The sequence below is a fragment of the Rhinoderma darwinii genome, chromosome 2 (genome assembly GCF_050947455.1).
Source record: "Rhinoderma darwinii isolate aRhiDar2 chromosome 2, aRhiDar2.hap1, whole genome shotgun sequence".
NCBI lineage: Eukaryota > Metazoa > Chordata > Amphibia > Anura > Rhinodermatidae > Rhinoderma > Rhinoderma darwinii.
The window spans coordinates 300,393,412-300,418,611 of record NC_134688.1 but is presented as its reverse complement, the minus strand read 5'-3'; the positions used below and the strand labels follow the sequence as shown (position 1 = coordinate 300,418,611).

At 43.6% G+C, this 25,200-nt stretch overlaps 1 protein-coding gene across 3 annotated transcripts in view; it reads left to right on the top strand.

Annotated features, from left to right (window-relative positions):
• Positions 1 to 25,200, top strand: part of ACACA (acetyl-CoA carboxylase alpha) — a 454,335-nt gene that overhangs the window by 207,119 nt on the left and 222,016 nt on the right. For all 3 annotated transcript variants that reach the window (XM_075853501.1, XM_075853500.1, XM_075853502.1), the window contains exons 40-44: positions 7,987 to 8,133; positions 9,446 to 9,715; positions 12,470 to 12,567; positions 19,902 to 20,022; positions 21,430 to 21,540. In XM_075853501.1, coding sequence (XP_075709616.1) covers positions 7,987 to 8,133; positions 9,446 to 9,715; positions 12,470 to 12,567; positions 19,902 to 20,022; positions 21,430 to 21,540 — 747 coding nt within the window. The remainder of the gene's footprint in view (positions 1 to 7,986; positions 8,134 to 9,445; positions 9,716 to 12,469; positions 12,568 to 19,901; positions 20,023 to 21,429; positions 21,541 to 25,200) is intronic.

Here is a 25,200-nt window from a genome sequence, read left to right as displayed (position 1 = left end):
AGTTCCTTAAATTCACCTCAAACGTTTTTTATTAAAAAAAAAAAATAGAGTATAAATGGGGCTCATAGCCTTTTAAAGTTGTCTGTTTTTTGTCTTAACTATTGTTTGTTTCACAGTAAAAAATATTTTATACCTTCAAAGTGGTTGAAATATATTTTAATTCAAGGTTGTAATGCAACAAAACAGAAAAAAACACCAAGGGGGTGAATATTTTTGTCAGTTTCAGCTACCTGTTTGCTTGAATTATTTGAGGTTCAGAGATAATCGGCCTGTTCGATCTTTTTGTCATTTGGTCAGTCATGGCTGAACACTGGTTCTGGTCAGAGGTGGTCAGTGGAACAAGTCAGTATTTGCAATCTAGTGGTCACTGGAAAATACATACATAAGGCCACTTTCTCGTGGCAGTATTATGCATCAGTATTTGGAAGCCAAAACCAGGAGTGTGTCCAAATCGTGGAAGAGCTACAAATCTTCCCATAACTGACTCAATAACTGCAGAGCCAAACCTCCTCTGGCCCAAAAACTGTGCCACGGGAGCTTCATGGCATGGGTCTCTATGGCCAAGCTTCTGGTGCAAGCCATTCATCATGAAGCACAATGGCAAGCGTCGGATGGCGTTGTGTAAAGCATGCCGCCACTGGACTCTGGAGTAGTGGAAACGTGTTCTGTGGAGTGACAAATCACGCTTCTTTATCTGGCAGTCTGATTGACGAGTCTGGGTTTGGTGACTGCCAGGTGAACATTACCTGCCTGACAGAATTGTGCCAGCTGTGAAGTTTGGAGGAGGAGGGAAAATGCTATGAGGTTGTTTTTCAGTAAGGCCCCTTACTGTAGTTCCGGTGAAGATAAATCTTAATGCTTCAGCATACCAATACATTTTAGACAATTTCAGACAATTGTAAAGGCATGGTTGGGTGAGATTGGTGTGGAAGAACATGACTGGCCCAGTGTCACGTAGCGGGTTAGTGGACCCACTAGGCCGTACCGCCGTAGCGGGGAGGCAGTTGGCCAAACAGGAAACCACAGCAATACAATGTCCCGCACAAGGGTACCTGGATAGTCCAGACAGTGGCCGCAGCTCTGGCACTGATGGAGATGGATGCAGCAGATAACGCCAAACATCGCGGATGACACAGGTGCCGCAGGTTGCGCCAGACGTGGCGGATTCCTCCGGACGTGGCGGATTCCTCCGGACGTGGCGGATTCCTCCGGACGTGGCGGATTCCTCCGGACGTGGCAGATGACACAGGATGTGGCACGACTCGATACTAAAGGCACAGCACGGGTAACAAGGCACGGGTAACAACTGGAACGAGAAACTCTAAGGGACCATTTGCAAGACAGACTGGGAAAACTAACAACGCTCAGGCAAGGATCAGAAGGCCTGGGGCCTTCTTATAGACCAGGAAATCGTGGCAGTTGATGATGATGACGATTTCCTTTGTGCCCTCTTAAGGCCGGTCACGAGCGTGCACGCGCACCCTACGGGACACAGCAGACCGGAGCGGAAGTGAGCGCTGGCGTCTCCTAGGAAGGAGATGGGGACCAGTGCTCACGGATCCATGGCTGCAGGCGTCGGGAGGTGAGTAAACCAGACGGCCCGCGGCCATGGACGCTACAGTATCCTCCCTCTTATGCCCCCTCTTCTTGGAGCCAGAGCGAGAGAGGAATTTCTTAATAAGCGCAGGGGCACTGAGATTCTCTTCTGGCTCCCAGGACCTCTCCTCAGAACCAAACCCTTTCCAGTCCACCAAATAGAAAGTCCTTCCTCCTACCCTCTTGCAGTCCAGGATCTCCCTCACCCCGAATATATCAGAAGAACCGCTGGGAGCAACTGTGGAACTAGAAGTCTTGCTGTAGCGGTTCAGGACCATTGGCTTCAGGAGGGACACATGAAAGGAGTTGGGGATTCTGAGTGTAGGAGGCAGTGGCAGCTTATAGGAGACAGGGTTTATCTGTTGCAGAATCTCGAAAGGATCAAGGAACCTGGGAGCAAACTTGTATGAGGGTACCTTCAAGCGAATGTTCCGAGAGGACAGCCAGACTTTAGTCCCCGGAAGATACTGAGGCGGCTCTCTTCTCGTAGGATCTGCTTTTCGCTTCATGCGATCGACTGCCAATAAATAGAGGACTGGGTCTGTTGCCAGATTTGCAAAAAGTCCCCATAAGCAGAGTCAGCAGCGGGTACTTGAGATGTGGTCGACACTGGGGGAGGGACTCTAGGATGTTGACTGTACACAATGTGAAATGGAGTGGAAGTGGTGGATTCACTTGTGTGGTTGTTGTATGAGAACTCGGCCCATGGAAGAAGCTGTACCCAGTTATCGTGCTGTGAAGAGATGAAGTGGCGGAGATAATTCTCCATGATCTGGTTGATCCTCTCAACTTGCCCATTGGACTGGGGGTGATAAGCTGAGGAAAAGTCCAATCTCCCATCCAGGAGTTTACAGAGGGCTCTCCAGAACTTTGAAGTAAACTGAACCCCCCGGTCGGACACAATGTGTAGAGGCAAGCCATGCAAGCGAAAGATGTGTAGAATGAAGAGACTTGCCAGTCGAGGAGCAGAAGGTAGGCCGGTCAGCGGGATAAAATGTGCCATCTTAGAGAACCGGTCCACCACCATCCAGACAGTGTTGCAACCTGCTGAGGGAGGAAGGTCTGTGACAAAGTCCATCGCAATGTTCTGCCAGGGGGCATTGGGTACAGGCAGAGGTTGAAGCAGATCTGGTTGATCCTCTTGACTTGCCCATTGTACTGGGGGGGATAGGCTGAGGTTGAAGCAGGCCGGCAGGCTTGGAGTGAGTAACCTTGTTAGAAGCACACCGTGCAGGAAGAGACAAAGTCCACAATATCTTTGAGTAGCATGGGCCACCAGAAGTGACGAGCAATCAGGTCCCGGGTTTTACGGACACCAGCGTGCCCAGCCAGCCTAGAATTGTGTCCCCAGCGGAGAATTCTTCTCCTGTCTGCCAACCGAACAAAAGTCCTCCCAGGAGGGATGTCTCTAACCTGCAGAGGATTAGCAGTGACAATGCAGGACGGGTCTATGATAGTCTGAAGGGACTCCACCGTGTCTTGCGTCTCAAACGATCTGGACAGGGCATCGGCCCTCACATTCTTGTCTGTGGGACGGTAGTGGAGCACAAACTGGAAACTGGTGAAGAACAGAGACCACCTGGCTTGACGGGGATTCAGTCGTTGTGCAGACTGAAGGTAGGTAAGGTTTTTGTGGTCGGTGAAGATCAGGATGGGGTGAGCAGTGCCCTCCAGAAGATGTCCCCACTCCTCCAGAGCCAATTTGATGGCCAGCAGCTCCCGATCTCCAATTGAGTAATTGCGCTCAGCAGAAGAAAAAAGTCTTGAGTAGTAGCCACATACTACTGCCTTTCCTTTGGAGCTCCTCTGGAACAGAAGTGCACTTGCACCAACAGAGAAAGCGTCCACTTCCAGTGAGAACTGTCGAGATACGTCAGGATGATGGAGAATCGAAGCTGAAGTGAAGGCTTTCTTGAGGCTAATAAATGCGGACTCTGCCCCTGGAGTCCACACCTTGGCGTTCACACCCTTCTTGGTAAGGGTAGAGATGGGAGCCGTCAGAGAAGAGAAGTTAGGAATAAACTGCCGGTAAAAATTTGCGAATCCCAGGAACCGCTGTATGGCCCTTAAGCCTTGAGGACGTGGCCACTCCAGGACAGCTTTCACTTTCTCAGGATCAATCTTGAGGCCTTGATCCGAGATGATGTAGCCCAGGAAGGGCAGAGAACTCTTGTCAAAGACGCACTACTCCAGCTTGGTGTATAAATGATTCTCCCTGAATCGTAGTAGAACCTGACGGACATGCCTCCAATAAGTCGTCGGATCTGGGGAGAAAATCAAAATATCATCGAGATAAACAACAACACAGACATAGAGGATATCATTAACGAACTCCTGAAACACTGTGGGTACATTACACAGTCCGAAGGGCATCACTAAGTATTCGTAGTGCCCGTCCCGTGTGTTAAATGCCGTCTTCCATTCATCACCCCGGCGAATCTGGACTAGATTATAAACCCCCCGCAGGTCTAGCTTAGAAAAATTTTTGCCTCCTCGTATGCGATCAAACAGCTCAGATATAAGTGGCAGCGGGTATTTGTTTTTGACCACGGTAGCCAATGCAGGGCCGAAGGGATCCGTCCTTCTTTTTAACGAAGAAGAATCAAGCCCCGGCCGGGGAGGAAGCCTTTCGTATGAAACCCATCTCCAGATTCTCCTTGATATAGGTCGACATGGATAGAGACTCGGGCAAGGAGAAAGGATATACTCGACCACGGGGGAGAGAGGCATTAGGAACCAGTTCAATGGGGCAGTCATAAGTCCGATGTGGAGGCAGCGTCTCAGCCTCCCTTTTGCTGAAAACATCTGCATACTGAGCAAACTGGGGAGGCAGTCCCGCCAATGACTGAGGCAGAGGATGCTTGACAGGATGGATCTGCAACAGACAATGACCATGGCACTTGGAGCCCCATTGGAGAACATCTCCAGAATTCCAGTCCAGGACTTGGGGTCATGTAGTCGAAGCCAAGGCAGGCACAGCAGAACAGGATTGATGACCTTGGGCAAAACAAGGAAAGAAATCAGTTCAGAATGAAGGACTCCAATCTGGAGCTTCAACGGCTTGGTTTTAGAAATGATAGGATCAGGCAGAGGCAGTCCATTAACTGAGGCAACAGCCAAAGACATCTGTAGGGGGACTGTGGGCAACAGAAGATGATCCGCAAGCTCTCTCTGGATGAAGTTTGCAGCAGAACCAGAGTCAAGGTAGGCAGAAACTTTATGCGTCCTCTCGCCGGATACTAGGGTCACAGGAATAGTCAGCTTGGAACAGAATGCTTTATTAGGTACCGTTCCATCTAGGGTTTTCTCTACAATCAGTCCTAGGCATTGGGGTCTCTCTGGCCTCTGGGGACATAGGCGCACAATATGGCCTCAATAGAGACAAAGTCCAGAAGTGCGTCTGCCTTGTCTCTCCTGGGTAGACAATTTGACATAGTTACTCTGCATAGGATCCTCTGGTGGGACGACTGAGGAGGATTGCTGAAAAGTAGAATCCAGCCTAGTAAGTTCTCTCTCCCGGAGAACCTCTTGGGAACGCTCCCGGATCCTCATGTCAACCCGGGAGGCGAGTAGGATAAGATAGTCTAGGGTAGATGGCAGATCGCGAGCAGCCAGCTCGTCCTTGATCCCTGAAGACAGTCCCTGCCAGAATGTGGCCACCAAAGCCTCATTGTTCCAGGTTAACTCAGCAGCCAGGATACGGAACTGAATGGCATACTCGCCCATGGAGAGGTCTCCCTGATTTAGGGTCAGCAAGGATGCATCAGCCGAAGAAACTCTCCCAGGTTCCTCAAAGATCAAGTGGAAGGCCTGTAAGAAGCACTGCAAGTCACGGGTCTCTGGTCCCTGATGTTCCCACAGAGGATTAGCCCATGCCAGGGCTTTGCCAGTAAGGAGAGAGATGATGAAGGCGATCCTGACGTCATCCGAAGAGAAGGACCTGGCATGTAGTCTGAAGTGGATCAGGCACTGATTCAAAAATCCCCTGCAGGACCTCGGATCTCCGTCATAGCGTGGAGGTAGCGGCAAGAAACACAAGGGATTGGTACCGGTACAGACCGGAAGTGTAGCAGGAGGAACAGCAGGAATGGGTGCGGTGACGACTGTGGTTGGAGCAAGCAGCCGATGGGCAATGGCGTTCACCGACAGGAGGAGTTGGTCTTGTCGTGACTGGAGATCCTCCATCTCGGCCAGCATGGCTTGTGTCGTCAAAGTCACAGTTTGACCAGCGGGGTCCATGGCCTGAGCGTACGGTCACGTAGCAGGTTAGTGGACCCACTAGGCCGTACCGCCGTAGCGGGGAGGCAGCTGGCCAAACAGGAAACCCCAGCAATACAATGTCCCGCACATGGGTACCTGGATAGTCTAGACAGTGGCCGCAGCTCTTTCACTGATTGAGATGGGTGCAGCAGATAACGCCAAACGTGGCAGATTCCTCCGGACGTGGCAGATGACACAGGGCGTGGCACGACTCGATACTAAAGGCACAGCACGGGAAACGGGAACGGGTAACAAGGCACAGGTAACAACTGGAACGAGAAACACTAAGGGACCATTTGCAAGACAGACTGGGAAAACTAACAACGCTCAGGCAAGGATCAGAAGGCCTGGGGCCTTCTTATAGACCAGGAAATCGTGGCAGTTGATGATGATGATTTCCTTTGTGCTAGCCCTTTAAGGCTGGGCACGAACGTGCGCACGCACCCTACGGGACACAGCAGACCGGAGCGGAAGTGAGCGCTGGCGTCTCCTAATAAGGAGATGGAGACCAGCGCTCACGGAACCATGGCTGTGGGCGTCGGGAGGTGAGTAAACCCGACGGCCCGCGGCCATGGACGCTACACCCAGACAGAGCCTTTACCTCAACCCCATTGAACATATTTGGGATGAACTAGAACGGAGATTGCAAGCCAGAAATTCTTGTCCAACATCAGTGTCAGACCTCACAAATGTTTTCTGGATGGATGGGCAAAAATTCCCCTCAGACAAACTACGAAATCTTGTAGAAAGTGTTCCCAGAATAGTGGAAACTGTTTTAGCTGCAAAGGGAGGACCAACTCCATATTAATGTCTATGGATTTAGAATGGGTTGTTATAAAATTTTATTTTAGGTGTTGTGTAGGTGTGCCAATGCTTTTGTCCATATAGTTTTATATAGATGCAGCTTAACCCCTTCCCGACACCTGCTGTATATGTACGGCGGAGGTCGGATGAGGGAGTATGGAGCCTGCTCCAAAGAACGAGTGTGTTGGCTGCATGTTTCACCAGACACTTCGGTGTAATGAGCGTTATCCCGCTCATTTAACCCCTTAGATGCCACAATAAATGGCGACCGCGACATCTAAGCCGTTAAAAAGGGGGGGGGGCGGCCCTCTGACGCTCCATCGGCCCCCCTGTGACGCAATTTGCAGGGTAGCGATGGTTGTCATGGCCTGGGGGCCCAATGAAGACATCGAAGTCTGCCATCTTTGTACTCCTATTAAGCTCCTATTGCAGTATATCGTGCAAGTGATTTAATGATCCCTGTTTCAAGTCCCCTAGAGGGACTAATACAAAATGTATACACTGTTAAGTTTTTATTAATTTATTTATATATATATATATATATATATATATATATATATATATATATATATATAAGCAGAAATGGAAATATTAGGTTAAAAAATACCCCTTTACCCTCAAAAGCAATGTTCAAAAAATTAACATAATTAGTATCGCCATGTTCATAAAACTACACCGAACGGCGACTGCCGTAAAAATAAAATAATAATTAAAACGCCAGAATCACTGTTTTTTGGTCACTTCATCTCCCACGTAAAAATTCATAAAAAGTGATCAAAAAGTCTCAATGACCCCAAAATGGTACAAATAGAAACTACATCTTGCCCCAGAAATAATAAGCCCTCATACTACTCAATTAGCAGAAAAAAAAAAGTTATGTCTCTCAGTATATGGCGACAGAAAGCAAATTTTATTTTTAAACAATGAGTCTCTTTCTTGTAAAAGTAGTAAAACATAAAAAGAACTATATAAGTTTAATATCACCGTAATCGCATTTACCTGCAGAAAAAGGTTAACATGTCATTTTTACCGCACGGTGAACGTCGTGAAAACGAAACCCAAAAAACAATGGAGGAATTGCTGTTTTTTTCCCCATTCCACCCCACTATGAAATTTTTTCTAGTTTCCCACTACATTATATGGTACAGTAAATGGTGCAGTGAAAAACTACAACAAGCAAAGAACAAGCCTTCATACGGCTCTATCAACGGGAAAATAAAATAGTTATTGCTTTTGGGAGGTAGGGTGGAAAAAGCAAAAATGAAAATCCGAAAAATGGCTGAAGATGGAAAGGGTTAATAATTGTATTTGTTTATTTAAACATAGGCTTTGCTGAAGCTGTGGGAGTCAATGGATGCAAGTGCGCATATTCCAAAGAGTCCTCTGCCTTCCGATGTTCTAATTTATACAGAGCTTGTACTGGATGACCAGGGCCAGTTGGTACACATGAACAGGCTCCCTGGAGGAAATGAGGTAATTCTTTCTTTTTTCTTTTCCTTTTTTTTTCATTTTATTAGGTTTCCGGCTTTTTTCATGGAAACAAAAGTGCTGCAGACTGTACTTTTGCTTCCGTGAAAAAACCGGAAACCTAGCGAATGGTGGCAAACGGAATCTAACTGAAACAAAATAATTACCATTAAAATCAATGGTAATTCAAACGGAAGCAATGCTTTCCGTTTGGATTTTCGGTCATCTCTTCCTCTGACAGAAGAGACCTAAACGGAAGATGACGGTAGTGTGAACTTAGCCTTATAGTCCTAAAATGGTTTACAAAGAAACAGCAGCACAATACGACAGAATCTTAAGGGGTTTCTACACTAATGTAACATAGAGTTAGTGCGAACACATACCCACAACTTGTAGTGTAAACTATTTAAAAATATTGTCACTTAAGGTTGCCTTAAACATGACATAAATTTTTGCCGAAAATAATTTTTGGAGAACTGCAGTTGAGGTTGAAAAAAAAATTACCAGAGCGCTACAAAGGACAATGTGTGAGTCGTCAAATAGTGGCAGTTACCAGTAGGCAATAGCTTCCTTGCTCAACTGTGTTGGTTGTGTAATTTTGTAAGTGTGTGTCTGTGAAACATAAAGCTACAGTTAATGTAATGCTACATTTCCCCAGCAGTGGCCACTGCAGTGGAAATGTGTGGCTGGCTGCTGCTTCCCATGGGGATAACAGCTGATTGCTAAGGCTGGGTTCACACGACCTATTTTCAGGCGCAAACGAGGCGTTTTACGCCTCGAATTACGCCTGAAAACACGGCTCAAATACGTTGGCAAACATCTGCCCATTCATTTCAATGGGTTTGCCGATGTACTGTGCCGACGACCTGTAATTTTACGCGTCGCTGTCAAAAGACGGCGCGTAAAATAACAGCGTCGTCAAAGTAATGCATTGACTTCAATGAAGAACAGCTCCAAATTACAGCCCTAATTGACGCCTCGCAAAACGCGAGTACGAGCAATTACGTCTGAAATGCAGGAGCTGTTTTCTGCTGAAAACAATTCCCTAATTTCAGCCGTAATTGTCGTTCTCGTGTGCACATACCCTTAGGGTGATAGATGTTGGCTTCTTTTTGAATAGGGGTTGTTTTCATGAGACAACCCCCTTTTTAATAATTTAACTATTTTTTTTTAACTTTGTGAAAGTGTAAGAATGGTATAATATTTGTGTCCGTAAGTGTTTCTTATTGAATTTCCCTTTTGTGCGTTTGCAAATAGATCAATATACATTTTCCAAAAAATTTATCTATACAATTATTTGTTTTGTTTTTTTATACAGATTGGAATGGTGGCATGGAAAATGACTCTCAAATCTCCAGAGTATCCAGATGGCAGGGATATCATTGTAATCGGAAATGACATAACATACTGGATTGGGTCTTTTGGGCCTCAGGAGGATTTGTTGTATTTGAGAGCTTCGGAGCTCTCCAGATCACAAGGGATTCCACGTATATATGTTGCAGCAAACAGTGGTGCAAGAATAGGTTTGGCTGAAGAGATACGACACATGTTCCATGTTGCATGGGAAGATGCTGCAGATCCTTATAAAGTGAGTTTGTAAGCAAACTTTTACATTCACGGTGAAAATAATCTGTCATGCTACACTCTTTCCCCCTTACACCCTGATCACCTCATGCCATCTGTATCTTTTATATTTCACCTACTCTTCTACATGTTTCTAAACTTTCACTACCTCAATTTTTAGTATGTGTAGGATATACCATCACTTTAGGATCGGTGGGGATCCAACCTCTAGGACCCCCACTGATTCTGAGAATGAAGGGGCAACAGCGCTCATTTGGTGGCTGGACGGGGAACGGCTGTGTTGTGAACTGCAGCCGGGAGAGTAGCTGTGCAGGGAAAACTTAGAAGGGGACACAACACTGAACAGCTCTGCCAAAATTGAGCTAAACTGCTCTCTGTTACAAATGGCCAACAGAAATTGGAACAATTGTTGAAAGCGACTGTGTATGAATGGAGAACACAACATGAATTAACTTGAAATTGATGCAAAAACACTAAAACAAGGTATTAGCATAGTTACTCAACTTTTATTTCACATTTAGTTTGTGAAACACATATGGAGGAAAAGCATAACTATATAAATATCAGCATAGCTTACACTTTTTGTCCAATTTCTAGATAAAATTTTTTTTATGCATTTTCAACCAGCCACAGTATCAAATATTTCATAAGCTCTTTAAGGGTCCATTCACATGTTTAAGGTGTGATTGCGGTAAAAAACGCAGTCGCACAAAAATTGCATTTTGAACCGCAACTCAACTGCAACGTCTGAATGGACGCAAAAATGATTGACTTGGTTTTGGAGTGAACATTAGGTTAAGTTCAGTTTATCGGTTTTTATTTATTCCTGACAAAATGTCTATACATGGAAAAAAAAAAGTTTAAGTCCCTCTGTCTTGACAAACGCAAAGCTCTATGAGGGCTCCTTCACACATAGATATTTAAAACACAAGAAACAAAAGCAGTCATACACTATTACCCATATTTCAAAAAGTGTAGAAAAATTCAAATTGTATTAAATAACACATAAAATAAAAAGTTCGAATTGGATAACTGTATATGAGCTATATACAGAACAGTGAGGCACATAAGTAGCAACAGAAAACTCTTGTACAGAGGGCTATATCAAGCCATATCCAGAGTGTCTACAATAGTGGAATATTTCATGAACAATAGGGTATACAAAAGAAATATATATTGCAGTGTGATTTCCAAGACAATATGCATGCAAAAATGAGTCTATGGAGGTGAAAACAGTTGTGTAAATGCTATATATAGCTCAGAGAGTCATATCCTCTGGCAATGGTAAACATGCTAACGTTTCAACAGAGAAAAAATAATTTCCCCAGAAGACAACAGTGGTATAGATAAAAGGAAATGGCATGACTAACCCATATTGTTCAGATGTCCTGTAAGCCCAAAAGACGAACCCCCGACGCGCGTTTCGCGTGGATAGCTTTGTCAAGGGATATTGATATATGAAATATGGGTAATAGTGTATGACTCCTTTTGTTTCTTGTGTATTTTTATTTGGTGTAATTTTGTACATGCTTTTTTTCTGCAGTTTTTTTAAGTCCTATAGGGAATACCCAGAGCATACTGCGTTTGGAAAACCCCCCACAAAATGGCTTCAAATGGCTTCAAATGGCACAAACAAAGTGTTAAGTGCTTTTTAATTTTTTTTTTACCATAGACTTGATAGTGACATCTGGCTGCACCAATAAAAGCACCACAAAAAAACGACATCAAAAACGCTACAAGACGTTGTGTGAATCTGGCCTAAAGGCTATATTCTATTATGCAAGTGAACCAAGCACACTAACTATGCTAAGGACTCATGCTCATGGCAGGCAAGTTGCATTGCAGGCCATGTTATGCCGGTTTTCTCCCTTTAGAAGCATTGCTTGATCTGATCAACCAAAACTATTCTGATGTTTACTCCGAAATCACCCCTATTTTTCTAATAAGTTGAGCATTTTTGTGCTGATGACAGTGAAACTTGAACCTGATGAAACGTGTTGGTAAACTCCTTCAACAGATATCTGGTTAAATAAAAACTCTTGTTACGCATTGCAGCATACATCTATTTTACATTTTCATCATTGCTCAGACATGTTGGATCCTCCAGAGAGACACACTTTTTAACTGCTCTATGCATCAGAATCCTAATTACCCAGAATTCTTGAGGGTATTTGAAATTGGACAACAGTAAAGAAAGAATAATATTGTTTTAAAATTTTATTTTATGTATGTAGGCTTTTTTTTAAAATACACCTAAAACTATTTGCAAAATGATGACGTTTTTTTTTACATAGATTAGGAGGAGATATACTTTAGATAGCTGCTTATGTTAAACCATGTCTTTTATACTGTTCATAAGGCTACGTTCACACTACCGTTAGTATTAGTTTACCTCTCTTCTGTCAGAGGAAGAGAAGATCGAAAGATTAAACGGAATGCAATGGTATGCAAAGATTTCAATGGTAATTCTTTTGTTTCAGTTGCTTTTCGTTCACTAGGTTTCTGTTTTTTTTTAACGAAAATAAAAGTTCTCTAGACTGCACTTTTGCTTCCGTCAAAAAAAACGGAAACCTAGCGAATGGAGACATACACGGAAAGCAACTGAAACAAAACAATTACCATTGAAATCAATGGTAATTCTAACGGAACCTTTGGTTTCTGTTTAATCTTTCGATCCTCTCCTCCTCTGACGCAAGAGAGGTAAACGTATAGTAACGGTAATGTGAACTTAGCCTGACTACATGTACTTTTCTTCCAGGGATATAAATATTTATATTTAACCCCTCAAGACTACAAAAAAGTCAGTGCCCTGAACTCTGTACATTGTGAGCATGTGGAAGATGAAGGAGAATCACGGTAAATACATATCAGCTTTATGAACTTTACAAATCTCTCTAATTCAATAAGATCGTGGTCCAGGGGCGTTGCTGCCTATGAGCACATTTTTGTTTTTTCTAAAAGCTTGGCCAGATTGGAAGGAAAGCTATATATACCTTTGTTCCTTGTTAGATCCATTGTTGTTTTTAGCAAACGTGTTTTCATTGTGGCCTAAGGGTGATTGATTTGCAAGGAAAATTCCTACTGGTACAAGCCGTTTATTTCTGATATGCTTGTTTTTGTAATTCTTGCACTGGCGCAAAAGCCTGGCAGGAGAGTTTATTTTCCTCTTGGGCAAAGCTAGTCATGCATGAAAGAACAAACGTATATAATAGTACCAGTGGAAGACATTTAAATGAAGTGAATCCAAATGAACTTAGGCTGAAGTCACACATCACTTATTTGTTGCAGATTCTGATGCAGATTTTTTTTTACCTAAATCCAGATGTGGATTCAGGAGGAAGGAGAAGGAAGGTGCAGTCACATGCGGTAGATTTTGTTGCAGAAACTTTCTGCCACTGAAAATCTGTTACATTCATCTGAATAGGACTGTTCCTGCAGCAGGTGTTTGGATTTCTGCAAAGTCCATTCAGATGAATGTAATTCATTTTCAGTCGCAAAACAAAATCTGCTGCGTGTGACCCGTATAAGTTCTTCTTTTATAATTCCCATTGCTTCTCACTTCTGGCTCAAAAATCTGTAGCAAGATCTAAGGGTGCATTTACATGAGGCATTTTTGGGTGCGCTGTAAAAATCACAGCAAAAAAAACACTGCTTTACCGCAAACTGTAATGCTAAGTAAAAACCTGAAAATTTGACCTGTTGTGAGAGTACCCGAAGACCAGATTTTTAGACACACTGAGATATATCTCCTACTACTAACAGCTCCGTGTGTCATCACCATATGATGCGCGGCTGCGTGATTTTCGCGCAGCCGCCATCATTATGACACTGCTTGTAAACCGAAAAGCACGTGGTGCTTTTCTGTTTTCAATCATACTTTTTACTGCTGTTGCGCGAATCACGTGCGTCCCACGGAAGTGCTTCCGTGTGGTGCGCATGATTTTCACGCACCTATTGACTTCAATGGGTGTGTGCTGCACGAGAAACGCAGAAATATAGGACATGTCGTGAGTTTTACGCAGCGGACACCCGCTGCGTAAAAATCACGGACAGTCTGCACGGCCCCATAGACTAATCTAGGTTTGTGCGAGGCGCGTGAAAATCACGCACGTTGCACGGACGTATATCACGTTCGTGTAAATCCGCCCTACGGGTGTATTCAGACGTTGAGTCGTGGTTGAAGGTGCATTCACACGTGGCATATTTGCCTTGTATTTATACTGCAGAAAACTACAATGAATGCCTATGGGGAAAAATATTACACAGCAGGCAAATTTCTCTAGATCTTGTGTCATGGAATATTTTTCCCATAGGCATACATTGTAAAGTTTTATGCAGGCTATGTGTGCACTGCGCAAATACAAAGCAAGTATGAGCGTGACTGCACCTTTTAAACCACATTGAAAAATCCAATTTTTCACCGCAATTGCGGTAAATACTCATTGAATAACGGATCGCAAAATGTGGAAAAAATTCATGCAGTTTTCAGATGTGTTTTTATGTGGTTTTAGTCGCATTCACAACTGTCACGTCTGGATACATCCTAAGTCTGGAATCGCAACAAAACCATGTCATTTTGTCTCGAATTTGGCAAAAAAAGCATTTATCACCTGTCCATCAGTTGCCAGAATGAATTATTCCAAAGAATTGTTTTAGCGATTTAAGTGAGATCACCGCTTCAAGTTTTTATTAAAACATTTGTCCCAAGAAGAATGATGTTTATTTATGTGAAGCCCCCAATTATAAACAATTTTGTATATAACCCCTAAGGGTATGTGCACACGACCTCTTTTCAGACGTAATGGAAGCGTTTTACACCTCGAATAATGTCTGAAAAGACGGCTGCAATACGTCAGCAAACATCTGCCCATTGCCTGCAATGGGTCTTACGATGTTCTGTGCAGACAAGCTGTCATTTTACACGTCGCTGTCAAAAGACAGCGTGTAAAATTATGCCCGCATCAAAGAAGTGCAGGACACTTCTTGGGACGTAATTGGAGCCGTTTTTCATTGACTCCAATGAAAACCAACTCCAATTACGTCCGTAAAAGACGCCGCGAAAAACGCGTGCACTTGTAAAAACGTCTGAAATTCAGGAGCTGTTTTCTCCTGAAAACAGCTATGTAATTTCAGACGTATTTTGCGCTGTCGTGTGAACATAACCTTAATGAACCGCCTATTTTAGGCCCGAAAGGAGTTTTCCAGCCAGTAAAAATGTATGGCCTGTCCTCAGGATTGGCTAATAGCTTGTGGTCCAACTGCCGGGACCCCCACCGATCAGCTGTTTAGAGGGGTCGCAGTGCTCCTACGAGCTCTGCTTCCCCTTCATTCCGGACACTGCTCATACTGTGAATTGCCAACACAGCAGTAGCGACAGTATTACAGCCTTCTCCCATGCACTTCAATGGGAGAAGGCTGGACCAAGGAGGACTCGGACGAGAAAGATGATGGAAAGGGTATTTTTTATGCTAGATAAACTGCAAATTACTTTTTGACACAGTGCAGATTTGGCCTTGTTCATACAGTGCAGATTTTGCATGTACCTTTTAAGCCAAACCAGGAACTAAATGTATAAAGAAAGGTCTTTTGCAGGTCTGCTCTCCTGAATCCAATTCTGTTTTTGGCTTAAAAAAATTGCATGCCAAATCTGCAGCAAATCTGCACTGTGTGCACAAGGCCTAAGGGTGCTGTCACTTGCGGCAAATTTCTGCAATTTAAATAAATTCCATTCTTCTAAATGGAACTTACAGAAATCCATACACCTGCTGCAGAAACGGCCTCATTCAGATGAATGGTGCTGATTTGTAGTCGTATCATTTTCTGCAACAAAATCTGACACGTGACTGCAGCCTAAAGCAGCTATTAACAGGTTTTAAGACTTTTTGGTATGGAAAAAATTATTTATGGAGAAACTTTAAATGCAATTACTAAAAACAGAACTCCTTTTCATTAAAATTAATTTTAATGTTTTAAAAAAAGTGAACAGAAAAAGATATATATGTAACATCTTCTAGAAAAAACTATAACATATGTAGCTAGTTACATAGTTTGAAAGAATAGTAAATATTCTAGACTATAAATTATATGTACCCCAAACTGTATACTAGAAACTCCTTCCGCTCTCATACGTTTACGATTCTTGGAATGCGGCGATACAAATATTTTTTTTTTATCCATAAAACAAGTTATAGTGCACAGTGCAAAAAAAAAAAAAATGGCCAAAAAAAATCATAAAAACTGCAATTCATCCTGCAAAAAAAAAAAAAACGCCATCCTACATCTACGTTGATAGGAAAATAAAAAAAGTTATGGTTCTTGGAAACGCGGTGCTGAAAACAAAGACGCTTGATCCTGAAGGCGCAAAACAGGGTGGCCCATAATGGGTTGGTGTAAACCTATAAAACCTCTTTCATTAGGTGTCACCAATTATATTACAGATGTAGCTGAGCTCAAACTAAATCCACGCCATGTTTTGTATTTGAACGCATGAACAGAAGTTTACAGCTATATGCAGTTTCATCCGCCTTTTGTTGACTGCTCTACCATTATAAAAATAAAAAAAAGTATACAGATGTAGCTAAGTTTAACTTGATTCTGATAACTTGCTGTATCGTAATATCATTGAACAAAAGAAAATGAAAGGGCACAGAAAAAGTTTAGTTTTACCCATGCCGACATATGTCGTAACTGTACGTGATGGTCGTCAATCGGTTGCCACAATTTTTCGTACAGTTATGACAAGCTGATGGCGCAGGCTCAGAAGCTGAGCTTGCGCCATCTGCCGCAGGTGTCATCTGTATATTACACACTGGTCAGGACCAGAGCTAGTTCCATTCCTGACCGATTAACCCCTTAGATGCCGCAGTCTATAGCAACCGCGGCATCTAAGTGGTTTGTAGCCGATCGACACCTCCGCGATCGTGACTGGTTGCTATAGTAACCGGAGACCTAATAATTGCCATGTACAGGAGCCTATTAGGCCCTGACAGAGGCATGGGCTTTCTGTAATTGTACAACTGCCAGTTCTAATACAAAGCACTACATAGGTAGAGCAAAGTGCTAGAATAGCAATCGGTGGTTAAAGCCTTCAAGTCCCTTAGTGGGTCTGTAAAAAAAAAAAGTACTTCTATTATTGGAAAAAATTTAAATAAACCATACATATTTGGTATTACTGCATCTGTAAAGACTTGAACTATAAAAATATTATACTGTATACTGGTAGAAGAGGAGAAACCCGGACCGCACATCCACAATATTAATCAATGAACAGGTGGTTCTTAGTTACCATTTTGATCAAATTGTATAAGCCCACTTGCCCCTTCACAGCGACCTCCGATAAGTAGGTCCCTATTTTATTGGCTGCAGCACCGCATGGCCCGCCACAAGAAATACCGCACGGCCCGCCACAAGAAATACCGCACCCGCAGAGGGAGCAGCCCAGAAGCACCCCAGGCCAATCCACCTTGGCTCTGGGCCACGTCCCCCCACAAGTGCAGCACCACAGCAACAGACACCACCACACGGCACCACAACAAGTGAAAAGATGGAATGAACTTCCCTTTAGGTGTGCCGTGATGTGGTGTCTGTTGCTGTGGTGCTGCACTTGTGGGGGATGGTGGCCCGGAACCAAGGTAGCTTGGCCTGGCAGCAGGGGTGCCTCTGGGCCTCTGGGTTGCTCCCTCTGTGGGTGCAGTATTGTGGTGGTGGACGCCGCCATGCGGTGCTGTAACCAACAGAGTAGGGACCACTTATCGAAGGTCTTCGTGAAGTGGCAAGTGGGCTTATACAATTTGATCAAAATGTTAACTAAGAACCTCCTGTTCATGTTCATTGATTGATATTGTGGATGTGCGGTCCTTGTTTCTCCTCTTCAACCAGTATATAAAAATATTATGTTATTTATCCCGTGCGATAACGCCAAAAAACAAAAAGATGCCAGATTTGCTTTTTTTTTTTATCTATCACCTTGCATTCTAAAAAATGGAATAAAAAGTCACATGTTTCTCAAAATGGTACAATAAAAACATCTCGTACCACAAAAAGCAAGCCCTCAAACAGCTCTGTCGATGGAAAAATAAAAAGTTATGGCTATTGGCAACACAAAACAAGCTTCCTTTGTACATAAGAGTTGTAAAACATAAAAAAAAACGTTATAAATTTGGTATTGCCATAAGCGTACTGACCCACAGAATGAATTTAACATGTAATTTATATAGAACGGTGAACACCGAATTAAAAAAAAAAATATGCAGGAATTGCTGTTATTTGATCACTGCCTCCCAAAAAATTAAATAAAAAGTAATCAAACAGTCATATGTACCCAAAATGGTACAAATAAAACCTACAGATTGTCTTGCAAAAAACACCCCTCATACCAATACGTCTATGAAAAAAATAAAAATTTTTATGACTCCTGTGAGTCTGGGATGAAAAAACATTCCCATGTGCAGGCTAGAGAGGAGCATTTCTTCTGTTTCAAGAGGCATTTTGTCAAGGCCCTAATATTTGGGAACAATAAAGGGCAGGGCTCAACATATCTGCTGGAAGCGAGTGTGCCCGTATTATACCAGGACAACACATTCCCAGCAAAATTCTTCAAACTGCAAAGGTGCAGAATGTGCACCAAAAGGGGGATAAGAAAAGGCACCATTTATCAGTGCGACACTGGCCTGTGCATAAAGGATTGCTCCACAGCGTAACACACATCTATGGATTATTTTAAGGCTGGGTTCACACTGAGTTTTTTGACACTGAAACCGCGTCGGAAAAAGCGCCAAAAAACGGTCTTGCGGGAAAAAGAAGGGACATGCCCTATCTTCGGGCGTTTACGCCTCTGACCTCCTAATGATATCAATGGGAGGCAGAGAACGCGTATTATGCCCGCGGCGCTATGGCCGCGGGCGAAAAAACTCCGCGAAAATTGGCGTGCAGTCAGAGGAAAATCTTCCACAAAATTCCAAACTGAATTTTGAGGCAGATTTTCCTCCTGCAAAAAACTCTGTGTGAACCCAGCCTAATAGTTATTTACCGCATTATTATATCATCTGGACTAAGCCCCTGATGTACTCTGCCCAGCTTACATATGCCCCCACATTATAAACTAAAATATCAGTAATACTCCAAACAAAACTACTACCAAGCAAAATCCACGCTCCAAAAACCAGATGGTGCTCCTTCCATTCGAAGCCCTCCATTGTGCCCAAATAGCTGTTTACTTCCACATTTATGGCATTCCCATACACGGGAGAACCCTCCTTACAATTTATGAGGTGTGTCATCTTTTTGGCATACATTTGCCCATTAAAGTCTATAGGCTCGTGGGCAGAGATTTTTCTGCCATATACGCCGACACTTGTGTGATGCGAGTCTAAGGCCTTATTCACACGAACGTGTTTAACGTCCGTGATACGCGTGTGAAAATCACACGCGTCGCACGGACCTATGTTAGTCAATGGGGCTATTCAGACATTCCGCGATTTTCACGCAGCATTTGTCCTCTGCGTAAAACTCACGATATGTCCTATACTTGGGCGATTTTAGCGCATCACGCACCCATTGAAGTCAATGGGTGCATGGAAATCACGCGCAGCACACGGAAGCACTTCCGTGTGTCGCGCGTGATTCACGCAACAGTAGATAAAGAAATGAAGGAAAAAATAAAAGCACTTCCTTCATTTCATTTTCTAAACATCAAAACCTCTTGTCATAAGGATGGCATATGCGTGAAAATCACACGCCCCATTCACTGATGACACACTGAACTGCAGTGTGCGCAAAACGCACACGTTCGTGTGAATAAGGCCTTAGTTATTTCGCAAAACTTATGTTATTCCAATGTGTTATTTGTAGTTTTCAATGGGACTGCAGCCTGGTAAACCTACTGCATTGTCTCACTTCAAGTTATTACTGTGCAAAGAGGAAACCGAGATAGTTAAATAAACTCTGCTACATCTGTTTAAAGAGGACCTGTAAGCCCTCTTTAAGTCTAAATACCTCTGGTATTAACAAGTAAATTTGTAGCTCATATTTTGCAGGTAAAGCTGTCTGAGTTTTTAATATAACCTCAAATAAAGGCAGCTGCTAAGTCAGTATACCGTTTATAGTGATATTGTTGTTGTCTGTAACTTTTATATCACATACGTTATTAGCATGTTTCACTACTCGCTTTTTGTTACCATTTTTCTTATCAGGTACAAGATAACTGACATAATTGGTAAAGAGGAAGGTCTTGGAGTGGAGAACCTCCGAGGGTCTGGCATGATCGCTGGAGAAACATCACTAGCTTATCAAGAAGTCATCACAATTAATCTGGTAAGCATCTGCAAAAAAAAATGTGGTTCCACATGAGGTGGTGACTAACGTGCTTCGGGAGCTGTGGCAAATATATTTAGTGCCATTTTGATAAATTTGGCACAATTTGTGCCATTTCTGCCAGTTTCACACTATTGCTAAATCTACCCTATTGTGTTTTCTAAAAATAAAATAGTAAGTTGATAAACCTAATAAGACAGTGACACCTAATGGCCACAATTATAACTGTGTAAAACCATGCTTGCATGTACTAAAGTTTCACATAAAATTATTTTAGAGCTAAACCAAAGTCTATTCTGTAATGGAATACCCAGCTTGGGTTAAGAGAAAAAAAAAATGATCGTCTGATTAATCACATCACCCATAAAAAGATTAAACTGCCTGTTTTTTGTATATATAGTCATGTGTATATTGCAATAGCTAAGTAATAAATAGAAGGGTCCTACTACAAATTTCAATCTGTTTTAAAGTATTTATAACCTACATTTACAAATCAAATACTTTGCACAACCCCGAGTAGTTTCATGTGTGTTCTGGTCAATGGTGCTTGTAACGTTTATATATTGAGTTAGTTTGTATCCGTTTTTCATTGACACCAGTGATAAAAAAATAAAAGTCCGGTACGCTTCTCTCTGTCAAAAAACGGACGACTAACGTAACGGATGCAAGAGACTACGCTTTTCAGGACTTGGGGGGGGGGGGATAGAATGTTCGCACAAAAAACTTATGCAGGGCATCCGTCCTGACCATAGAAATGAATATACACGCTGTGGTACATGTTTTGACACTGGTTTTTTTTTATGTCAAAACTTGCACGTCAGATGTACAGTAAAAACGAGATGTGAACTGCAGGTAATGGATTATACAACGCAAATGTGTGAACTTACAATGGATATATGTTTGCATTTCTTTAAGATTGTATATACTGTAGTCCACCTTTTGTTCTTTGCTGGGTTTAATTTTCCGATCTGTTTTTTTTTTTAATGTATAAACCTTTGTGAGCCCTTTAGAACTGCCCCCCTTAACAGCGACAGTAGGTCAATAGCGGACAATCACAGCTGAACACCTAATTCACACTTCTGTACTGCCCTTTTTCCTACTAGCGGGCAGTTACTGTCAGTGGCCATGACGGAGGCATGGCGTTCTGGGACAGCTGGATGATGCCAAATGTACAGAGAGCTAGGGCACTGGACAGATTAAAGAAACTAATGACTGATGTGAAGCGAATGACATTCTGGGCTCATGAAATACTATAACTACATTATTTGCTAAATATTTACTTCCTACCTTCCATAGTGAGAAATGGGGAGATTCTTATTGTTGTTCAGTTGTTTATTTTCAGTACCCTTTTGAATGTTTTCTTTTATTGATTTTGTGAAGAATGTTACGTTTTGATTTTTTTTCCAGGTAACCTGCAGAGCTATTGGCATTGGAGCATATTTGGTGAGATTGGGTCAAAGAACAATTCAGGTTGAAAACTCGCATATTATTTTGACTGGCGCTGGAGCATTAAACAAAGTAAGCAACGTAGTCCCTATAACGTTACTATTTATGTCATATAGAATAGCTTTAACGTCAAAAATACATTAGCCTAGATATTGTCAAAACTTTCTTTAATATTATGCCTGTATTCATTTATTAAGATTTGATCAGTGATCGATTGTGGATGTTGTCAAGGATGATAGGAACCAAAATTGCACAAGTATAACAAGGAAATATTTGTCATTTGGGTATTGACTTTCTAAGCAGGGCCTTCTCATACAAGGCATAGTTGTTATATGCAACCACACAGTCTGCTGCTATATGTAGCTCAAAAAGTCATCTTTGTATCTTCTCGAAGCCATTGGAATACTTCCTAAATTTGGGAAATATTGGCCAAGCAAGCACTCTATGCACATATTTTAACCACGTGAAAGTAAATAACCCAAAGCATTAGTTTATACATTGTAATGTCTAGGAACAGGTGGATAGCAATAACCGCTCAACTGTCAATGTTGGATGCTTAATATTGCTCCGTACTGCCTACTAGCAGTTCTATTCACCATCTACCCTGCAGAATATCTGCTTTAGTTAGGGACAATGGCCTGCCGAGGCTGCACGCTGGGCAGCTGACTTAGTTTGCTCTGCACAGGGGAACGGAGCCGAGCTGTGTCTGAGTAAAGTCCGTACACAGACAGCTGATAGCGGCTCTCCTTCCCCCAGCCCTCACCACGTGTGTGTGAATGACCTGGCAGCTCAACTTACATAACAAATAATAAAGAAACTGTGCTTCAGTATACTAACTGCCTGACAGGCAGAGTACTCACCCCTGCAAGGCACTGGAGCTCGTTGTTCAGGCACACTGCCTGTGTGGCCGCCCGTCCGGGAGCACGGCCGATCTGTTACTCCCCCTTGCAGAGCTGTCACAGCATAGCAGTTTCAACTCTGCTATGCCGAGATACACATACATGATAACACACAAGCTGTGATTCGCAAGTCATTGATTGCCTGACAGGGCAGAGTATTTGCTGATACATCATTCACAGGTCACTATCTAGGCAATTCAACAGTGCTGTCACTTGTTGTGGCTTGTTCCTTTCCTACTCCTGTGTAGTTGCTGGCACGCAGCAGTTTCGACTCTGCTGTGTCGTGTCTGCTCACACAGGATATTTGTGCATGCAATCTATGCAGTTATATGCATGTACATGGAACCCATTGCAGCAAGATTGATGTAGGGGTTTCCCCATCGCTGGGCTTTATCTACAGCCCGTTGGAGGAACCTTAATAATAATTTTTTGCTTGCAATTGACCGTTTTCTCACCAACACTGAGAGGTCAGTCGTCTATATAAATCAATATACTACTATAGAATTGGAGCAATTTAATTTAGACATAATTTGTCATATTGTGCCAATCTAGGGGACTTTGGCGCAACGTAAATTACATCCAACATTGTTTTTAATAACAATTTAATAATAAAGTATTTTTTATATCTCTGAAACACACTACTTTTCCCACTCCCCCTGTTCCTTCAATCATAGTTTGGTATCATCTGCAAAAATAGAAATCGTGCTATTAATCTCATACTCTATATCATTAATAAATAAGTTGAATAATAGTGGTCCTAGCCCTAACCGGTGACCATTCAGAGTAGGAATCATTGACCACAACTCTGTTGATATGGTCCTTGAGCCAATATTCAATCCAATTACAAACTATACTTTCTAAACCTATAGATCTTAATTTACCCATTAGCTGTCTATGAGGGACAGTGTCAAATGCCTTTGCAAAGTCCAAAAACACTATATCCTGTAACGTCTATGACCATGGCCCGTCGTTCTGACTTACCCCTCGACGGCCCTGGCCATGGACCTGTGTGTTCTCTGCTGCATCGTCCCCCAGTGAGGCGCCGGCACTCACTCCCTGGTATCGAGACTGTCTCCCGGAGGGTGCGCGTGCACGGTCTTAAAGGGCCAGTGCGTGCATAATTGCAGGAAGTGTGCAATCAAGCCCAGAATGGGACTATAAAAGGGCTCTGCCCTCTTGTTCTTTGCCTGAGCTTTGTTCGTTACCCAAAGTTTGTCGTTCTAATGGTCTCCTAGTGTCTTGTATCCTGTATTTCCTGCATCCTGTTTCCCGTGCTATCCAGATCTAGTACCGTGCTGAGCTTTTGTCGTGTTGTGCTGCATTCCACGCCTGTTCTGCTTCTCCACGCCTGACGTCTACCTGCCGCCTGGTCCCAGCCTAGCCTGCCTTGCTACTGTCCGAGTTGCCACAGGTACCCTTTCTGGACTACAGACTCTGTACTATACCTGTTTGGTCAGCTGCCGTCTTGCTGTACGGTCCAGTGGGTCCACACCCCACATCGTGAGAGTACGCTCAGGCCATGGACCCCGCTGGTCAATTCAAGGGCATGTCACCCTCCCAAGCCATGCAGGCGGACCTGCATGATCTCCGAGCAAGACAGGATCAACTTCTTGTGGTAGTGGACTCCATGGCACAGCAGCTAGGGACACTAGCTGCTTCCCTTCCTGCCTCTACGCAAGCTCCTCAGATCAACCCTCCTGCTACACCACCTGGCAGTTACGGCTCGCATCCTCGGTTCTCGCTGCCATTACTTTCTCGGTTCTATGGAGACGCAAGTTCGTGCCGAGGTTTCTGAACCAATGCTATATCCATTTTACCCTGCACGCCCGAGCAATTCCGTCGGACGGAACCAAGATCGCCTTCATCGTGTCTCTACTTGCCGGCAAGGCCCTGGCATGGGCAAACCCTATCTGGGAGCGTCAGGGACCCGAGACCCAAGACTTCCAGGGGTTCATGCGGTTATTCCGGACTGTTTTCGAGGAGCCAGGACGAGTCTCATCGGCAGCCACTGCTATCTTTAACCTTCGCCAGGAGGACACCTCCGTGGGCGAATACACCATCCAGTTCCGGACCCTGGCAGGAGAGCTATCCTGGAACAATGAGGCCTTGGTGGCATACTTTTGGCATGGTCTATCGCTCGAGATCAAGGACGAACTTGCTGCCCGAGATCTGCCACCTGCCTCTGGACGACCTGATTCTGCTTGCCACTCGGGTGGACATAAGGCTGAGGGAGAGATCTCATGAGGTTCTTCAGGAGAGACGGCTTCCTAGACTGGCGCCTAACTTCCAGCAACCCCTCTTGCCTTCTTCTACTGCTCTGCCCGAGGTTCCGATACAAGTGGATCGTCTAAAATTGTCTGCCCAGGAGAAACCGTGCAGGCCCACCTCTGGACTCTTTTTATATTGCGGCCTCACTGGCCATGTCGTGTGTCTGTGTCCTCAGAAGCCAAAATACCCCAGCGCCTAGATTTGGTTGGAGAGACATATCCACAGCGGCCCCTGTCTAGGCCTTTACTCACCTCTTCATAAAAACAAAGCAGGTTGGTTTGACAACTTCTATCCTTAGTAAAACCGTGCTGACTGTCATTTATAATACTATTTTTTGTCACATACTCCTTTTACATAGTCAGTAAGGGTTGACAAAAGACATATGTCCATCATTGAACTCTGCAATATTAACCCCTTCCCAATCACCCCACGTAGATTAACGGGCTGCAGAGCTGGTCCTTGTGCCTGCAGCCCGTTAATCTACGTGTGCTCCTAACAGAGCACACAGGCGCTCCCCGCATCTCCCAGTACAGTCTGCTACTAACAGCCTTAGTACTGGGGGAAA